Source organism: Hibiscus syriacus, unplaced genomic scaffold (genome assembly GCF_006381635.1).
Source record: "Hibiscus syriacus cultivar Baekdansim isolate YM2019G1 unplaced genomic scaffold, ASM638163v2 tig00112921_pilon, whole genome shotgun sequence".
Taxonomy (NCBI): Eukaryota; Viridiplantae; Streptophyta; class Magnoliopsida; order Malvales; family Malvaceae; genus Hibiscus; species Hibiscus syriacus.
This window is the reverse complement of record NW_024063419.1, coordinates 836,981-858,756: the sequence shown is the minus strand read 5'-3', so window position 1 is coordinate 858,756 and position 21,776 is coordinate 836,981. Positions and strand designations below refer to the sequence as shown.

General features: G+C 33.8%; 2 protein-coding genes and 1 pseudogene across 2 annotated transcripts; all 3 read right to left on the bottom strand.

The window, feature by feature from the left end:
- Positions 1 to 1,870: 1,870 nt before the first annotated feature.
- On the bottom strand, positions 1,871 to 7,403 carry LOC120184516 (ESF1 homolog). Its single transcript, XM_039188953.1, is given in 9 exon segments — positions 1,871 to 2,187; positions 2,366 to 3,042; positions 3,251 to 3,379; positions 3,590 to 3,606; positions 3,609 to 3,751; positions 4,043 to 4,263; positions 5,317 to 5,391; positions 5,701 to 6,254; positions 7,400 to 7,403. Coding segments are annotated over 9 exon segments (2,112 nt in total). The 3' UTR covers positions 1,871 to 1,895.
- A 178-nt stretch (positions 7,404 to 7,581) lies between these two features.
- Positions 7,582 to 17,520, bottom strand: LOC120184557 (annotated as a pseudogene).
- Positions 17,521 to 19,421: 1,901 nt separating this feature from the next.
- On the bottom strand, positions 19,422 to 21,036 carry LOC120184525 (heat stress transcription factor A-4c-like). Its single transcript, XM_039188956.1, has 2 exons — positions 20,619 to 21,036; positions 19,422 to 20,424 (listed from the first exon to the last, which is right to left on the bottom strand). Exons 1-2 carry the CDS (start codon positions 20,832 to 20,834, stop codon positions 19,519 to 19,521), a joined length of 1,122 nt encoding a protein of 373 aa, XP_039044887.1. The 5' UTR covers positions 20,835 to 21,036; the 3' UTR covers positions 19,422 to 19,518.
- Positions 21,037 to 21,776: the final 740 nt, after the last annotated feature.

Here is a 21,776-nt window from a genome sequence, read left to right as displayed (position 1 = left end):
TAGTGGAGATCGCAATGCGAATTAGATCGCATTGCGATTTTGTTGGTATTTTCGCAAATCCAAAAAAAGTTGGTCAAAATCGTATATTATCTAGGATTTTTGGTCACTAAGGTTATTTTCTCTTTTTTTAAATGAATATTATTTTATGTTTACCCGAATTTATAACAAAAAGACTCCTTTAACTTTCTTCATAAAAAAACATATTTAATTGGGTCTTTAAATTTATAGATTGTATCATAGAAAATATTTTATGCTTTATTTTATTTTAAAAAACAAAAATTGAACTAAAATTAAGGGTAAAGTATATAAATAGTCCCTAAACTTTTAGGTCGTTTGTATCTTGATTACTCAATTTTTGAAACTTGTAATGCAATCATCGAACTTTTAGTTTGTGTTCAATAAGATCTATGTCGTTTCCTCCTGTTAGTTTTAACTGACGTGGCACTTAACTCCCGTTAACCCCACCCCTTCTTATTTTCTTCTTTTTCTCATTCTTCTCCTTCTTCTTAACCAACGACGGACGAAGGAGGGATGACAGGGAGGAGGCACGACCGACTGAGTTTTGTTCGAAACAATGTGAGGACTCCAACGTTAGTGGCGGTGTGGCGAACGGACGACCCAATCGCCAAAAATCGATGAAAATAGAAAAAGGGAGCAGGGGTTTTCTGACGAGATTCGAGCCCTATCAACGGTGAACGAAGGTGAGTCTCGACTAGTGGCGAGAGGGGTTTTAGTCGGAATGGGGCTGCGCTCTTACTGGTACCGACGGTGACGGTCACCGATGATTGACGACGAAGATCGTAGATGAATGTTTGAACATTCTTCTCGTGATTTGGGACAAACAATTGACAGTGAGTATGAATCGAGGGTCGGGGTGTGGTCAAGAGGCGACGTTGGTGACGCTGGTGGTGGCGATGTGAACTATTGCTGATCGGAGGTGAGATAAGAAGGAGAAGAAGAAGAAGTGTGATTAACGAGAGTTAAATGCCACGTCAGCTAAAACTAACAGGAAGTAACGACAGGAACCTAACTGAAAACAAACTAAAACTTTAATGATTGTATTGCAAATTTCAAAAGTTGAGTGACCAAAATGCAAACGCCCTAAAAATTAGATACTATTTATATACTTTACCCTAAACTAAATCTAATGTTAAAAAAATAAAGAATAAGCTACACTTTTAGTACCTAAATTATTAATATTGTTTCATTTTAATACTAAACTTTCATTTATTTTAAAATTATGCATAACTTTTAGTTTTTATTTCATGTAGTACCTCATCGTTGAAAATCTAATAGGACCACAACACGTGACATTTTTTATGAATAAATTATATTGTTCATCATTTATCTATCTTCTCATTCTTATTTTGATCATTAAAACTTAAAAAAAATTCAATCTAATTTAACTATTCAACTTTCAAATTGCTCATTTTCAATTAATCTAATTTATTTTATTAACAATTTTTGTGACATAACACTTATTATTATTATTTTATTATATATAAATAAAATAAATAAAAAAAATTAAATTTGAAAACTAAAGTGATTAAATTAAGAATAATTTAAAAGTTAAATAATTAAATTAAAAAAAAACTCCGGTAACCAAAAAGTAAGAAGATAGTGAGTGATGAATAATAAAAAAGTGTCAAACAACTCCGTCAAATTTGTCTTTAACTTCCAACTCCATGGAAATTAGATAGAAATAGTTGTTGAAAAAGGAACTCAGAAATTTTAAAACAATTCCCTTCGACGGTATCAAAACTTAAAATGAATTCCCAATTCCAAACGATGGTTAATTGACCCACTGACACTCATTCTCTTATCCATGACATAGAAAATACAAAATTATATCGACTTACCATAAGTTATATTCTGAGAAAGTACACGACTCCATTTCATTTATTCTTTGCCTTCGTTGAATGAACCTGACGCTGCTCCTTTTTCCCACCCATGCCTGATACACTTTTCTTCTTCGAGGGCAGTTGAGCTTGTTTCAACTTCATCTTAACCGATCTCACCATCGATGACAGGTTATGCTTCTCCTTTGATGGCAAAATATCGCACTTCTCACGCTCAACTTCGCTTATCCCAGGATCATCAGTGGGTATCTTCATGTCCTCTGCAACCAATTCTTCCTGTTCGCCGTTCTGCCGCTTTTTGGATATTTGTCGTGCATAGGTTGCACTCCTACACGAAACAACACTTATGATTTTTAGCCAGGCAGGCAACAAACCAAATAGAAGACACAGAAACTCTAAGAATGAAAGTACATCAACATACTAGTTCGAACAAGAGAAACAAAGAAACAATTTTCATCCAGATTTGAGACTGTGACCTTATTTATTATAATTAAGTTTGCTGCTACCTTTTGAACTGTGGGTCGGTGGGATCCAAAGCATAAAGAGGTGACGTAAAGAAAGCAGAAAATCGTGGATCACCATCGACAACTGGTATCTTTTTCTCATCTAAAACTTCTTTTTGCCTTTTCCCCTTGGCCTTTTTAGCCTTCAGATTGTATCCCTTAAGGCCAGTATCAGCTCCCTTGTCATCAGTGAGTAGTAACTCAAGTTCAGCTCTGCTTGCTTCAGCTTCCTTCTCCATATCTTCATTTTGCTTCCTTCCTTTCTTACTCTTCTTAAGTGAAGGCTCTTCAATGAAAAAGTCATCAGGTTCTTCTGTAGGTTCCATATCAGACTCATTACTCTCGTCGTCCGATGAATGTTTAGATTTATTTTTCCTTGCCTTCTTTTTCTCCCGTCTTTTCCTGAGATAGGCCTCCCAAACGGTTTCTGCTTCCTTATCTTTCTTCTCCAGGATACGCTTACTTATATCCTCCAGGCCAGTATTGAAAGTGACTTCCATATCCTGGCCATCCTCCTCACCATCTCCATCGGATCCATCACCAGACTGAAGTAAGGCACGATATAAATCTCTTTTCTTATTTTTCTTATCAGATTGATCCTTAGTGATCTCTTCGTTCTCATCATCATCACTTTCACTCTCGTCAGAAGCTAGAAACTCCTTTAACTCCAAGTCAGCCAGCTGCATGAAAACAGAAGCAGTATTAACTTTGACAAACCAAATAAAAAAGCAAAATATAGGACTTCACATGAAATGTTTAATTGGATTTCTGCCAATAAGGAAGTGGACAGGAGTACCAAAAAAAAAAAAAGGAAACATGCATCTTAGACTGAATTTCACAGACAACAGACCATGAGAAAGTGGCTCACAAACAATTATGCACACTAACCTGCTCATCATTGAGTTTTCGTTTAAGAATCTTCCCACGTTGTGGTTCATCTTCATCCCAAGAAAGATGAATTTTACTTTGCTGCAGTGCTTGGGTTTCGAAATTTAAACCCTCATAGTTTGCAGGAGCCTGAACAAAGAAGATATAACATTTTGCAGTTACTCATTTTAGTTAAGACAACAAAGTTGGTCAACATTTAAAATTAATGATAGCAATAATAATATGGAACTAATTTCAAGTTATCTTCAATTTGCTTAGATCTCAAAACAATCATGTAAAATTCCTAAAACCCATGTATGATACATAAGCAGGATGGGTGAGTTGGTCAAACAGACATACCTCAACTGCAACATCACGGGTGGATGTTTAAATTCCATAGAATCAGGAACGAATCGCAAGTCGAGCACATTTGATGACCTTTCAAATTCAGCTCCATCACAAGTTTTGTACAAGTAATCTGCTGTTGCACTAGAATCGCATTCTACAACTGCATAGTAGTATCTAGGAGGGGGAAATAATGAATATGAACAAAAAGAATCGGAAAACATCAATTACAAACATATAAATGTCCCTTTGAAGAGAATCAATCACAATACATATTGACATTAAAAACAACAAAGAAAAAACACCGAAAATAAATAAGCTGAAGAGAATCTTGTACAGATTGCACAAGTTAGTATTTAAACAGTTCACTGGCCGTCAAAAAGTGTTTGCAACAATTACCAAAGAGATAAAAAGAAAGAAATATAAGAGAGAAGTGAACCGGTAAAAATGACAATTAGCGGCAATCACCTTAGCCTACTTTTCTCATATTCACGCAATTTCTCATTATCAATTTCATCATCACCATCTTCATCATTGTCCTCATTTTCCCCATTAAATAGGCCTACTGGTCCGTGAATTTCCTCCTCTTTCATACGCTGAAGTCCAAATTCAGATGGATAAACGGCCACTTGAATAATTTGTCCATCTTTAGGGAGAAATGAGCTTAGCATTACATACAAGTCAGCAGCCTACATATGAAAAGGGCAGAAAACCAATCAGAAGTCATGCTGATATGTGGTCTGTTAATAACAAATTGCAAACTTTAGGTCTTAACCAATCATAACCAATATGAGAAGAATGAATTCTAGATACGGCTCAGCTCATTAGTATCTTGTACAATAAGATCTACTACAATTGTAAAATTCTAGCTTTCATCAAAAGTAAAGAACAAAGAGGGTGACAAATGAGAACCAATGAGTTTAGAGGGCAGAGTAATCAATTCTTAACATGAAGGTCAGAGAAACTGCAATGACCAAAGTACTTGATGATGACCACAGGCTAGGATTTTGAACAATCTATTCTCCATCAAAAGCTCAATAGTTACTCTATGACTTCAATGTTGGCTCCAAAAGAACTAGGAAACACGACAATAAAAAAAATTCTTATGATAAACATAACGTGATTGAGGTAAGTTGAATTATATTTTTTTAGGTCATCACTTTGAAGCTGATTGAAACAGGTATCATTCTAAGAAATAGCAGCATCTTTTAAAAATCAAAACACAATTGGTACAATAGATCCTACTCAAACAATTGGTACAATAGATCCTACTCAAATTACAACTCAATAAAAAAAATCAAGACCACAATAATATCCATTGAAGGGAAACACGACAAAAGATTTCTTTAATTGGATCTACAGTTTGCGATTATGTAAACTCACCCTACAGTGACGTTAAATTTAACGAGTTAACCCAAGTTGAACATAAATGCAGGTATCATGGCATATACTAATTAAATTACATAAACAGGACAAATGACTAAGCAAATACCTTCCTAAAAGAAATTCTAATTTCACATGAACAAGAAGTATACTTCAGCATTTAAACAAATAATTTGAAGGTAATATTTTAATTGTTACTAATTGGAATAATATATCAACTTATGGCATTTCACTGGCAATCACAATTAGAGAACAGTTTAATTGATAATGATAGGAAAAAAACATATATCAGATGATCTCATACACACAATTTAAGCCATTGCACTATGTTTAGCTCTGAACAAACTCCAAAGACTTACCTTAACATGCCTCCAATCCATATTCACAACAGCAAGCCTGCAAGTTTCCTTTTCGATCATTGGGATATTTTCTTCCTGGCAAGAAAATTATATAAAATAATTAAACGGTTTTAGTAAAATAAAAATGAATAGCAAACACTAGCAGCTTATGCAAAGCTATCAGAAGAGTTCAACATCGCAGATTACATGTCACTTCTTAATTCTAGTCCTTTAACTAGAAAACATCAGTTATTAAGCTTAGCAGTGAAATTAAACTGAAACAAAGATAATAAAATTAAAAAAAAATCAATTGCTTATTTCATTTTCACAGCAACCAATAAACAAATTAAGTGACATCAATTAATTGAAACCAAAATAGCATAACCAAAGATTAGACAAGGGCACCTGTATTCCAGGCTCTTCATCCTCATAATCTATATCAACGTCTTCCTCTTCGGTAGTGTCGCCGGATTCTGAACCTTCCTCCTCCTGTTCCGACTCCTCAACACTGTTCTTCTCTAATGTTTCACTACTATCACTCTCCTCGGTATCATCCTCTTCACTCGCAACATTTTTCTTTCTCTTCTCATCTTCTCTTTCGGCGTCTTCAAGGTGATAATAATGGCGAAGAGAGCTCTGGGAGTTTCCCTTCTTAGGTTTCCCTCGCTTATCCAAAGGTGCGGAAGATGAAGCGAATCTCTTGTCAGTGAACATCCGATTGAAACGAGAATCAATGACAACCTTGGACTTGTGTTTCGGAACAGTCTGAAACCGAGGGTCCGTATGAAGGGACGCGAATCGAGCATCCTTAATCATCTCGCCACCGCCGCCACTGGCAGTTTCGCTTTTGTTGTTGCTATCCAGCGCCGATGGGAGAGAATCGGGTTTGTTCTTGCTCTTATTTTTGGGCTTCTGGACTTTGTTTTGGATCCCATGCTTGTTGATTCTCCACTCACCGCCTGCAAGGAGTTAGTCTGCCTCACTTACCACCGCCTGGAGTTGCAAGTATACGAGGCGAACAAGATCCAAGAGTGTAACAAATAACAGTGGAGGCGTTGTAAGAGTGGGAAAACAAAATTGAGGAATAAGATCAATGAGCACAGACCTAAATTAAAATTTGATAAGAGACTTATCAAGCAACAGTGACCTATAAATATTGAAGCGATAAATAATAATAAAATATGAGTTAAAAAACCCTAAACCCTTCAAACCCTAAAATTTTATATATTGCAGTTGCACCGCACCTAATGACATAACAAACTCGGACGGACTTGGCATAATCATAAAATCATCCCAATATTTGCAAATGTAATCATTTTAATCCTTATTTTTTTTCCTTTAAGAATTTTATCCTTTTAATATTTTAATTTTTTAGACATATGCTATATCACTCATAGTAGTGACTTAATATGTTAGATCACTCAAAATAATGATTTAATATGTGTCATATCATACATAATGATAATGTAATATGTATCATGTCACTTATAGTGATGGTAAGACATGTACTACATCATCAATTAAATATAAGTGAAAATATCACATCAGTAATATGTTTTGACAGTTAGTTAGCTAATGATTTCCTTTCAACTTGGTATTGTGAATAAAAATTGAAACGTTAAGGCTAAAATACTCTAAAAATAAAGATAAAAATAACTATTTATCTAAATATTAAAATATTTTTGTCATTATACTTTTTTTTTCTTTTAAAATCATAAAATTTTAAATTATTCTACTTAAATGTCATCAACACAAAAAAATATTATTAAAAATAATTATTATTAAAACTATTCAAATAGGCTTACCATAAAATTCTAATATGTTTTTGAATTTTAAATTGAACACTAGGTTTTAAAACTCAACAAGTTGGTATCAGAACCATCCAACTAGTTCCGGTACAGACAGATCTAATTTTAAGAATTTTATATTTGATTTCTTTTGATGACTGAGATTACAAATGTGACTTTCTAAATCGATAAGTTAGTTTTGTTTGGTGAATGTGTGATTGTTCGTCGGTCCAATATAATTCTATTTCGATTCGATTTAAGTTTTGATTAATTAATGTGATATCTCCAATTTGATATTGAAAAGGGTGGGCACGTACCCATCCTCAGGATCCGTCACTGCTGATCCAAAGAGCAAAAGGGTTATATATAAAACATGGCTCTAATATATAACCAAATAAAATGCGTATGTTCACATTGAAATCTTAATCTCATTGAATTTCACTTACATAAAAGGAATGAGGGACTGAAAACAATGTCAGTCCAACTGACAGACATAAAACTATGTATGGCAAATCCTGTAGTTTCTGGAGAAAGGCATCTGAAAACTTGATGGTTCCTTTGCTTTAGTTTGAACAGAAAAAAGAAATGTCAAGAACGTTGTTTCACTTCTATTTACTTAGGGAAACCTTCAAGTTTCACCACCAATTTCGTTGGGGGCGTAGACTACGAGCCCAGCAGTTGTCGACACGACGACCCTGAGAGATTAATGTTCAGTACTTCCCCTAAATAACTGACTTTCAGTTAGGCCTATAATGAAGCAAGATATGATTTCACAAAAACTGAGCTATGACGTGAGCATAATAGTCATGCATGGAAAATATACCGGGCATTAGGAAGGCTTACTAGGTTAATTAATCCTTATAGACATCATGTGATCTTTAAAGCTCTCCGGGTATTATCATCATCTTAATCGTCCTCCATATCCTCGAGGATGACATACTTGGCAACATGATCAGCTGCATGAGCCATTGCTATTTCATCTTCTTCTACCCTTCCCTTCTTCAGCTTTAGGTATCTTCAAAGGAGGATGAGAGAAACAACATTGGTCAGCGTAGCCACAGTAGAAACCAGAGAGCAGAAAAATAAACCAATAAATAAATTTGGGAATTACTTCTGTGAACTATAAAAATAGGTGGGAAATATATCCTCAGTTGGTAATGACAAACTGGAAATAGAATGAAATGACAAAATCAAATGGTAGGAAATAGTTCGATTTCGATATAATTTCATATCCTCAGTTGAACTAGGCTGCATGGAGGAAAATACTTGACATGACAATAACTTAATCAATTAACTTAGAAGACCAACTAATAAAAGACAACAAATTTTGTTATTGGTTAAAAGAATAAAAAAAAGCCTGAATAATAAAACCAAAGATACCAATTATTCCTACAAATGACATGTAAAATTCCTAATCTCTGGGCAAAGCTCAATGCCTTGGGGTGGGAGCTCAAAAGTGCAAAGCCATCAAATTCTATGCCTTCACTTTATAAACAAACGACTCCCTTCAGACTAAAGCCCCCAAAACTTTGATTTCAGATATGAACAAAGGCTGAATTTCAATAACTAATAAAATAAGAGGATCATAAACAATGAGTTAGAAACATATAAATGTTCTTTTAATCGACACCAGACAAAGCTTGGGCTTTTGTAAAACTATAAATAAATGTAAAATTTCAGAAAATTTGAAGGAAAATCACTAACAACAATTTTACGGAGAGAAGGGGGTTTCTTAAAGCTAGAAGAATGGTAAATTCAGAAAGTACACTTAATGACAGCTTACTTGTACCAGTTGAATAAACCGACTCCAACTAGGATTGTGGAGAGCCCGGCTCCTTTTAACCAGGTAAACTCATCATGTAAGTAAACAACTGCAACCTGAAAAGGTATTAGAAAAGAATTAGTAAGAAACTACAAATATATGGTAGGAAAATAAACAACAAAGGAAATCAATGTGAACAAGAATCAACTTGAAAATGACGATATGCATGAGAAGGCTGACGCCCAATGACTTGAGAAGATTTTACTGGATATATAAAGGGGGTCAGGATTCCACTTTCAGTCCAAATACAAGCCAAAGTATCAGTGAAAATTAAGTGAGACCCAGAACCAAGCAATTAAACAACCCATTCCAACCAATTCAAGACAAGGTTGTCAAAAGAGAAATCAGATAGACCATTTCTCCTCCTCTATGAACTGCCTCTGACTCTCAGAGTCGATTCTTCCATGAAAAAGTTACTCCACGTAAAAAAAAGGTGTTCCTTCAACCATTTTTTACACATGAATATGGAGTCACTAGATAAAGAAATAAAGTTTCACGAATGTCAACTAATAATAAGTAAACTTTAAACAGGCTAGAGTGACATGTAAGACAAGAAGATGACTGAAAATTTTAATGGAATGATATCTGATGACATGGAGTGATAATTAAGGTGGGAAAGCTAACCCTGTCAAAACAACTTGCTTGAAATCGAACTAGTCTAACTTGAATAGGCTAAAAGGTCTACCAAAAGCTGAAGCCTTGTAAACTCCATAAACTCAGAACTCTTCCATATCCAAAGTTTGGCCAAAACCAGAGATGTAGGTTAGCCAAGATTCTTGTCAGACTCAATTTGACTAATATTACCAAGCACAAGAATTATGGATTGACCTCAGCTGGGGCTAAACCATTCTCGAACAATGTGAACTGTGTAGTTCATTTTTGCAATTTTAGCTTACCTTCTAAAGTTACATATTGATATGTATAATACATAAAATAAATAAATAAATAAAAATCTGAAATGATCTGTGACTGTTATTTCCAAGAGAGCTATCTGCAGCATGCACAAATAGATAATAATTGTTTGAACCAGCAATAGCTCCTAATTGTATCTTGAATTAATGACTAACATCAACTACTTTATGAGTACCAGAATAAAAAGGAAAATGAGATTACTGATGAGATAATGCTTTTTTTTAAGGACTCAAACATCCAATTTGAAGATAAGAGCAGCAGTTTTATTCAAGTTTGGACCATAGACAGTCACAGACAAAAAGTAACAATGCCATGTGGGCCTTTTAGTAGAAAGTTAAGATTTTGCAAAACCATTAAAAACTAATATATATCTCTGTGTAAGAAAACTATATACCAATATGGTGACAATCTCCTTCACAACCCCAGCTATTGTCACTGTAACTGCACTTGTTATAGAAACAAGGATGTACTCGGTTAAAACCTGCAATAAGAAGAAATAATAGCTTCTTCAAACCAAAAGACTTTTATAATAGCCACAAGAAGACAAACATTTATATACAATATGTTACCTATTTATTAAATTATTTTTATTATAAAAATAATTTCTAATATAAATGTAGCGGTATATATTGTAGAGTAATTAGGGAAAAATGTCTAATTCAGCATAAGTTCCTACCATAAAGAATGCCAGTGTTCCACCAAAAAGCATCAGAAAGCAGCTTCGAGCAATATGCCATGAACTATTAAAATAATTGTTCTTTCTGAACTCACCCCACGGGTCCAACAAGAGAGAAAGAAGTGCTGTCACAACAGCCATTACCGGAGTCACATAGCTCATGAAGGTAAGTGGGTTTCTCAAACCTAGATACAATTAAATAGTTAGAGAGATGCCGTAAGAAAATCAAAAGAATCAAGAAGAAAAAGACCAGCTTAATTGGAGCAATCAGGTAATTTTAGTTGACATCAGTTGCAATTTAGCACTATATATAAATTAAAACCCTCCATTTAATAGATTAGAAAAAGAAAATCTGGAATAGTTGTCAAAATTATAACTAGAACTTCAAGATTCCCTACTCAGCATCCACATTGAATACTATCCTCCTTATAAACTATATCTGTTTAAGACAGATCACCATAAAAAACAAAGAAAGAAAGTGTTAATACTAAATCACACAGAACTATTAAGCAGCCATATAATGCAACCATATCTCACATATATGACTTATCACATATATGACTTATCAGCAGAAAATAAGATTATAACCTAAGATATAATGTAGTATGCCCAAAGAACTAAATATTGCAGTAGACTAATTCCTCTCTATGGTACTGCTGATGAAACATTTATCATGTTTAAGCAAACTGAAAGGAATATTACTCCTTACAAAAAGGAAAACACGATACAAACTCAGCCATTACTCCAGAAAAATTAAATAGAGTACAATCCCTTCAGCAATAATAGTGAGAACGTTGTCTAAATCAAGAATGAAAAATGATAATATCATGCAAATGTACTAATCAGAAAACATAGAAAAGTGTATTTAAATAACATGGTGGTAAACAAATTAACAATGGGGGGAAATGATGAATTTAAAAAGAAGGGAACAGGAGAGAGAGAGAGACTACCTACCACAGGCTTCTTTCTTAAGATAGTAGCCATTCCAGACATCATTACCATTGAAAAAGTCATTTTGGAGGCAACAAATAATTAATCAATGTAATTAGTAACAGAAAAGAAAATAATTTGAAAATTGGATCAAATAATTAAACTCCAACGTATCATGTAGAAATGAAATAAATCAAAGCCATACCTGCAAAAGTATTTGAGTCATGCACCAGCGAAATCCAGACATAACAGCAGCAAGCATGACAAAAACAAAACCCCAAAACTGAAAATCTGTCTCCTTTGAAACTGAAATAGGGAAGATCAAGTTTCACAGGTTTCATAAATATTAGACACTGTAATAGCTAGAGAGAAAGAAGAAATAGCATCAACAAAAACTGTCACGACCTGCTCAATATTTGAAAAACTCAATAAAGAAATTATTTAGTCTGTCTGAATGATTCGTGTGATTAAGGACCAATTTGGCCTTGGAAAGAGATAACAACAGTGTAGTTAAAAGGGCAATCGAAAAATTGATAATTCTTAAAAGAATGACAGAAAAGGGATAAGATATAAAATGAACATTACTGGTGTATATATATTGATAAGAACATTAATGGTATAATGACAAAGAGATATTAATAAACTATACATGCATGTCGTATTTTATTAGAAATTTGAAATTATCATTAATTAATTATATTAAATAATTTTTTTTTTCAAAATATATGAATTAAGTTATAAGTATAATAATATTTCTAAAAGAAAAGTAAAACAACATACTTAACGGAAAAAATCTTTTTTTTTTCTGAATGAATTTTAAACCTGATTTCAGCATTAATATTATTAATTTACATTGATTACTTCAAAAACCATTCACCACTTTCAATTTATTGAACTTGGAACACAAGTTTGTGAGTATTTTTGAGCAGTTATTATAGTTCTATGGATTCCATGAAGCAACCCTGGCACATCTGTGAAACCTGAGAAAATGAAGTTGTGAATCCAAAGCTTGCTATCTTTTTCTTCTTTCCCCGTCTCTCCATCACAACAAATTGAATGCCATCTTTCTTTTATGAGTGTCAAAAAAAATGTCAACTTCCCCAAATGCACCTCATTTTCCCCAATGTTTCCTAATATCTATCTTTTATTAAATTAAATGGTAAAAGTTGTGAAATAACATAATACTTCATTCTTCAAACTTTGTGCTGTTCGGAAAGTGGACATCCAAATTCAGACTGGAAATATTTTAATTTCCCTTATGTTGCAGATTCAAAATCATTTCTATATCGAACTCTTTAAGCTTAGAACATTCCACACTAACTAAATAATCATTAAACTTCAACCCTAGTCCTAAATTCCTTTCCACAGGTCCATTCATAGTACAAAGACAGTGCCTAGGTAGCTTTCTAAACATTCAATTTCTCTCTTCAATAACAACCCAGTATTAATAGAATCAAAGCCCCTACTCTGGTCATAATTCCAATCCTTTTGACATCAACAAAGCCTCCTTTCAAATTTTACATCATTTGTACAACTACAAGAACTCTAGTGAGTTTTATATTCATGTCAATCATGAAATGAAAAGAATCAAAGGAAAATGCCAATAATGTATTAATGCATAAAATAGGATATAGTTTCCAAATGCTTGAAAAGTTAAGAAAGGTGAAAAGAAGGGGTTACTCCACAGAGAAAAGCCAAAAGATTGTAACATTTTCCCCTTAGTGAAGCATTACAGTAAATGAAATCCCTTCTAAAATTGTAATTGCCTTCAAAATGATTAGGACAGGTGCACGTTACTCACAGTTAGGAAGCAGTACAGATATCCACTCACTATTGCCTTTCTCCTACATCATCCTTCATAATTTGGATAAACAAAAATATATGCAACCACGAGGGTGCTAAATATATACATGCCTATATGCATAGAAATTCAATTAATTGTAAAAAACATACATAATTGGTAAGAACCATACCTGTTAATAGAATCCCAACAGAGATTACGAGGATAATTCCCAAAAGTTTAAGGCTTGGAGATTCCAACCTTAAAAAATTACACATTCCATGGGGATATCAGAACAAGGGACATGAGAAAATATATATTTTATTCTCAGAAAAAAACAGAAATGGAGCAGCAAGAGTAAGAGATATCTGAACATGTCTCATGGACTCTTCTCTTTAACATATATGTGTCAGTCTGTCAGACAATTCTCCATATAAACGGATCTAACACTTTGATCCTCAAAATTAACGTAAAGATTGTCAAAAATATAACGTGCCAGTTTATGATACCCATCTCAAGTTCATGTCAGATACCCCATCCATAGGCTTAAAGTGACTATAACAGCACAGATGGATTGAGTTACCAAAAAGACATGTTACTTTTTCATCCCCAATAATTGTAAAAACAAACAAAAGCTCCAAAATTGATCAAGATAAAGCATACAAAAAAATGAAAAATATAAGATCAAAGTTTTAAGAGTGGTCTACTACAAAAAGTGAGAGTACAATAAAGTCAAGAAAATGAATTGAAATAACTATCTGACAGTTATGCAACAAAAGTCTCAATAAAGCCAACAAGACAACAACCCTTTCAATCAGAAAATTTGAACCAAGTCTATCAGTGGCGGATCCATGAATATATTTCAGGGTGGACACATGTATATTAATAACATAAATTTTTTGTATGGGGTAGACACAAACAAAATTTCAGGGCGGGCACCCTCAATAAAATGAACTACTAATATAAAGAAATTTGGATTTCAGGGTGAGCACTTGCCCACCCTGAACAAAGGCTACATCCGCCACTGAAGACTTAGTCCCATCAACCAACTTGGTCAGCATTTGAGCAAATAATAAAGGCTCAACAAAGCCTTAATTCAACAACTTCAGGTAGATGCAAAAGTCGAACTACGTTTTGGAATATTATTAGTTCAATATCTTCACATTTTAGATGCATTCACCAGTTTCATCATCTTTTTTTGTTGCTTTAGATCTTTCAGATGATAATGCCTTCCAGAAAAAAAACTGATAACACGGTTTCAAGTTTCAACTTTCAAGTAGAAGACCCCAATTTGTTTGAAATTAAGACAAAAACCAATATAGCTGAGATCATATTGGTTCTAATTCTAATGTAAATTTAGGTAAAATTGATTTACAATTTTGATCTCATAATACATCTCAAGCCACCCCTCCCAGCAGATCATGAAGGAAAAAGGAACCTGACGATGACTCATCCTGTATAGTAAGCCTAACCATACCATATAATTCAGCATGAAAATCATGACCCAATTCATAAGGTTGATTAAAGGCAAAGTCCAATGACTCCCGAGACAGGTTCCTCATAGAGTTGGTTCCTAAGGGCCCAAAGCCCCAAACCAGTTACAAACTAAGCTTCTTTTTCTCTTTTCTTATGTTTTTTATGACACTGCTTTCATTTAATTTCCATGAATTCAATCCTGGAAATACAATATCCCACCTTCTTTTACTACCCAAGGTTTCGATACATTTCAAAATGAAGAAATTTATGCTGAAGCAGGTGTTATTCAAGAATAATTAGTTGATATAAATTTGAGAATTCTTATTGATTTTGCTTAGACACATGGAATTGGCCAATCACTTTATTCAAACAAATATAGATACGTTTTGATAGAAGAATTTATAATATATAGGTGTTATTGTTCATAAATGTCCAATCAAACAATCCTAAAGTGATTCATTCAACCCTCACTGAGTAAACAATATTAATACAACCATAAAAGGGAAAAAAATAAAAAGAAGAAGAAGCATTAAGAAAAAAAGATGAACTAAATAGATCATCATCTAATAGATACCTAAAAAAACATGGTTTCAAGATTCTAGAAAGTATAAACCACAATTTTTTTAGTTATAAATTTAAAGAAGAGGGTATCATCCCTAAATTTTTAGACTTACAAAAAATTATTCATCACCATCCAAACTACAATCAACATGAAATCGATTTGAAAACTCACCTGAATGCAAAAGCGAATAGGAGAAGAAAAATAGGAGTGGCAGATTTACACTGTAGGCGCAAAATGAGAAATATTTTAGTCAACAACACAACCCAGAAAAGAAAAATGAAAAGGCATATTCACAGATTTGGAGGAAGTAATTTAATCAGGACGAGATTAAATATCGATCACAGTATAGAGTATAGAAAAGTTAACAAACCATTGTGGCAAAAGTAACAGATATGAAAACCAGTGATGCGTTGCTCAGGTTAACGTCCAGTGCTGTTGAAAGAGCGGTAGGTACAACTGTGAAAGGCAAAGTCCATCTGTACATTAGTTGATAGAAAAGTTAATAAATTACAGAGAAACACACAGATTTGAAAAAACATAGAACATAAGATCAGGATTTTAAAACTCTAAATCTAAGTGCAACTATCCATCTAGGTATGAGATAATGATGTAACATTGAACATAATATTTACAAGTTAATTCCATGATTCCATCAACCACATGCAAGATCTAATTCACATTATAATGAGGCAGAAAAGACCATATGCTTGATGAATTACCTTTGTAGAAGTAATCCCTCCATGTCATTGGATCGGTATGGAGAAATCTATGAGACCAATACCATGTAATTAGCTTTGATAAAACAGCTTGCATGGTGAAGTGGACTGTATTCATCAACAAGGGAGCCGGAAACTTCCCCAGGTCATCACCCAACAAGGTTTTGTTGTACCTACTCAAGAAAAATTGTAAGAGGAAAAATGAAAAAGGTTTTAAACATATGATCTTAATTTTAGCTACAATGCTTCTCTGGTTAATATAAGATGGACTTACAAAGACAAAAATGTGCTGAAAGTGTACCATACAAGTATAAAGAACAAAGTCTTCAATACATCCACAGCAGAAACAAGGCTGTTAAAATTCAGTGGCAATGATCTTGGAGTGCCGGTATCACTGGCTCCATCAGCACAAACATTTGATGATCTTCTATGCACAGGAGACTCGTTTTCAATATCAAAAGGTGCATACGTCCCGGCACTATCTTCTTGTATCTCTTCCACGGTACTACCACCATTCAAGTGCATACTTTTCTCTGGAAATTTATTGTATCTAACCCCTACTACAAACCTGTTTTGTGACTCACTCTGATTAAGCATAGGCAACACAAAATCAAAGTCTTCCACAGTTGAATCAGTATTCACTGAACAGGGTTCCAAATGAATTGTCCCATCTTCATCAAACCAGAGAGAGGAGGGTCTCTGTGAAGACCTAACCCACTATGAGTATCAATTATCCCAGTGCATTGAAATGTGTTCTTATCAGAACTACTCTCTACCATCTCCTTCGTAATTCTAAGTTAGAGCCATCTATGGACTGCATTAGAACACAACTCAAAAATGTCCAATCAGTGCCTTCTTTCCAGATCAATTATGCAACTATAGTGGTAACGATATTGCGGACATCGAAAAAACTAAGAACCAACCAAATACAGTAAAAGGCTTCTGACCAACCAAATACAGTAAAAGGCTTCTGCCACTCTGCTTATTTTAGATCAACCAAAGACCCCAGATGACGCCTATTGGAATGAATTATAACAGAAAAACTAGAGTACGACACAGCTACATTTATAAGGGGGGAAAAGGTGAAGAAAATACCCAATAGTGAAAATTCTTATTTCCATCATCAACACTCAACAGCCCCCTCTTAATTTTCAGAATGAAAATTCGATATCATTCACAGCATTAAATCAACGCATTAGAAAATATAAATAAATAAACAACTCCCTCCTCCCGAGCAAAAACAAAAACCTCCCCATCTCTTCTATTATCCAATACAATAAATTTTAAGAACTTTCAACTGAATGAACGAAAAAGAAAAACTCAATAAACAAACTACCAATTGGAATCGGAGAAAAAAATGTACTTACATAAATTGAAGAACAAAAAGCGCAGAATCAAATCCATAAGAAGCTCAATGAAATTCAACAATGGCATAATCAAATACAAATTACAATTTACAAAAAAAAATGACATTGGAGAGACCTGATCAAGTGTTGATGAGATCCAGAAGTGAAGGAGAATGAGAAAGAGAAGATCTTCAGAATATTAATAAAAAGAGAAACAATGGAAACATAAAGAGATCTGATATGGTGATGAATTAAGGATCAAATAAAGTTGATGATGGCATCGGGACCAGCGTTGTTGTCTGTTGTTGGTTTCTGGTTTGACTCGAAACGTAAGATTCATAAGGCACAAACATCTGGCTTCCTTTCTATAATGGATAATTCCATCATACATCTCTACAATTATACTCCAGATTTTAATTTGATCTTTAATCTTTAAAAAAATTTAATTGAGTCTTTTAAATATCAATATCTTATCAATCAAGTCTTTTAAAAATTTTGATGCAGATGTGACTAACAGTTTAAGTTTAATAATAGGTTATTGACACGGCTAATAGTTCTTTACGTGTCATGCTACATCAAAAAATGAAGTCGTTTTGGTGTGATGGTTCTAATGTTTAAAATGATATCATTTTAAACATTAAACTCTAAGAGTGTATCATTTTTTCAACTGAACTTTTAAATAATTTTCTTTCTTAACACCGTACTTTTCGATTGCTGCATGCAGCCAAGCATCACCCGTCATCGATCTTATTTTATGGTAAGATCGATATCAAAATTATTTCACTCACCTTTTCTCTCTAGATTAATTTTCACGAAATTCACTTAAAATCGATGAAAATAACAATGATTACACATTGACAATTAACTTTATCACAACTTAAAATCGACATATTCTTTTATTTAAACTCTCTATTTTAATTATCGATTTAACATGGACACATAGAATTATTGGTTATTTTTTGTCACATGTGCATTCGATTTTCAGATTCTACATTCTATGGTTTCATATTATTGGAACATTTTAATATTCATTTCATTTATTTTGGCTTAGTAAAGTAATTACATGATAATGTTAAGCAAAAACTAAATCTCATTTTAATATCCGATTCCACGAGGCTCACTATAAGCTCAAAATAATTTCAAATTAGACTGATTCTACCCAAATTAATTTGAATAGAATATAGACTTGATCATATCCGAATCTGATCCGAACCCGATCCAAATAATATGTTTATCACCTCTGATTATTTTTTTAATATTTTTAATTTGAAATATCATTAAAATAAAAAAATTATGTGTTTAACATATGATTAATTAAAGAATTCAATATGTTAACATGTATCTAGTTCCGATTTAATAGTAACTGACGTATACACTCTGCAAACGTAACTGTTTAAATTTAAATTTTCGTTTTTTAATACCCAAACGGTTTGATAGATTCAAATTTTCTCTCTTTTTATAATACATTTAAATTAATATATTAGTTTTGGTGTAGAATAATTTGATCGTTTTCAGCCTAATTAACATGTATGTAAAAACTCGTTATGCCATGCCCAGACTAATTTTAGTCGACACTCCAGCATCATACATCTGCACTACTAAATGGGAAGATTAGGATTGTTAACAAGTCAAGTCGAACTCGAATATTGTTGAGTTTAATTCGATATGAAAATTTTAAAATAGAACTCGATTCGGCTCAAAAACTCACGAGCCTAAAATTTTCAAACTCAACTCGAACTTAAAACCATGAATTGAAGCTAAAAAAAACTAGAAATAAAAAAAAATCTTAAACTTAACTCAGTTGAAGCTCAAACTCGAACCTGAACCTTAAGTGCATGAAACCTTATATTGTATTTTAAAAAAAATCAACACATAAATATTAATATTGTTGATAATTTAATTTTTTTTTAATTATTTATTATTTTTTTAGTTCCTCGCGAGTTTTCCAAGTCGAGTGTTAAGCAGTTTGTTTTGATTCGTTAAGAACAAAAATTAAATTCATTCGAATCAAGTATCTATCGAACTTTAACTAAGTTAATCTCAAATAGCTTATCTCGTCTCATTTCCTCGTCCCTAGAGAAGACTCTGATTTCAAAGTGAAAGTTGTTGCTAAACTAACTAACAAAAACAACTTACACCAAAAAAAATATTGTCCTCCACAACCAAACCATATTTTATAATGAAAACTCCATATGCCATATGATCTATGAGCTAACCTAAACTGACTGGATCTCTTGTGCAAATGATGATGTATCCGGTACTTCGGTCAGAAACCGTTCCCAGAAAACATCGTTTACGGCACCTGGCACCGAATAATCCACCGTCACCGCTTCTACCTTGTTCTTCAAGGCACCATCGGTCTCTGGTCGACTAGCATGCTCCGACTTTGGACCAAAAGCAGAAGATGGTGGAAGAGGATAATAAGCAGAGGCAGCCAGCTCAGGGGATGAGTTAATGTCTGTTGAATAAGGGGAGCAAGGGTGTGATGAAGGCGAGCATAGTTCACCATCCATGTCGTAGTCTCCCGAAGAGCTCGGTATTTCGGTAATAACAATAGGAGAAGGCCGTGGTGACGACGTTCCGATTCCAAGGAACAATGTTTCCAAAAAACTTATAGATAATTCCAGCTCTTCAATCTGTTTCAAGTTCATTCCCGAGTCTGCCTTCTGAGAAGCCAAACTGTGATGATGTCCTTCTCTGTTGAAACCATCATTCAAGTCATGCACATTCATCAACTTCCTCTTTTTGCTATGAGATTGTGACATAAAATTGGGATTGTCTATAACATGAGAAAATGAGGCCATCAACCGTCGTTGTCGGTCTTCCATGTTCCGAAACCGATCCGATAACAGCCGTACCTGAACCCGAAATTCCTGATTCTCTCTTTGATGACCCTCCAACTGCAACTGAAGTCGGCTCTTATCGTCATTCAACCTCTTGATCGCTTCTTCAAATTCCTTCTTCTCTTTCTCAGGTAATGGCACACCAGAGTTCCCATGGCGATTCGTGGAATGGCTGTGAATCGGCTTGCGTCGATAAATGTTCTTGAGAAGATGTTTCTTCCCTCTTATGAATTCCTCGTTTGCAAACTCCCATTGATCAGGATCTATCTTTCTGAATCCCTAATCAAAACAGGAATAGCAACCGTCAATCAATTATATGTATGTGTATGTATATGTATGACCATCCAATTTTTGTTCTTTCTTCAACAATTCTTGCAACATGACATGGTACCATGACGAAAAAACATCATCAATGTCTAGTTATTGTGCTTGAAATTGGGACAGAAAACAGAAATGAAGTGAAGAAACATTACATAAGTGTTGAGCTGTCGGACAAAACTGGAGAAGTTGTTGTGCTTGAAATATGTCGGAAGCAAATCTCTTGCAAAATCCGGCGGGTTCCAGACAATGAAACTGTAACCACTTCCACTCCAAGACACCAAGGAGTTGGTCACCTGATCATCCACCATCTCGTACGTTTTTATCAGAAACGGCGGCGGCCCATTACTACTTCCCTGCGATCCTTCCATTTCATTCAACCTCCTGCTGTTTCTTCTTTTTTCCTTGATGAAAACTGCAACCTTTAAACCCAGAAGAAAACACTTGAAGAAGAATCCAAAGAAAACCAGAGAGATTCCTTTATTCAATGAGAAATTTGTCAACAGGGTTGGAATTGGATCATGAGAAGAAACAGAGAAAAAGAACACAAGAAAAGCAATCACGGCTATGGAAGTTTCTAAACCAATCCAAAATCAAAACTTGGGGATAAAGCAAAGAGGAAGAAGATAAGGGATAGAGAGAGAGCAGAGGCGAAGAAAATAGTTATAATTTTTAATGTTATATTGACTTTGTAACAACCATGCGAGCTACATGCCTTTATAATGTTCAAAGATCAAAGATTCAAAGCTTTAAGCTTTTCTCATGGGAGTCGTTGACTGTCCTGTTCTATTTTGGGTTTGGTCATTTTGAAAATTATTCAAGAACATAGTGGGTTTCTTTGACTGGACCCATGGTTTCATCTCCATGGAACTTTGACTTTGACCGCTACCCATAAATAATGTCTCATTCTCATCATCCTCCACGTTTCCATTGTTAATAAATATGGAGGATGTGAGATTAAATGTTTAAGTGTTCACTGGAATGATTAATTAATTTTTTTAAGTAAAGTTAAAATTTTAAATTCTAAACATTACGAATGACGTAATTTAGGTTAGACGAGTCATTCACATAATGAATCTTTCTAAAACTTGATCTGAATTAGTCAGATATTAGATATCAATAAGATTAATATTTAGAGCTCGACTTATGAGTAAAGTTCGAAATTTTTAGGTTGTGAGATTTCATTTTTAAGAGAGTTTAGTGATTAAAGGGAATATGTTTTTTTTCTGAGATTATGAGTTCGAGCAATTATATTTGCAGAGTATGTTAGTGTTATCAATGATTAGGGAATACTCTACCTAAAAATTAGAGGA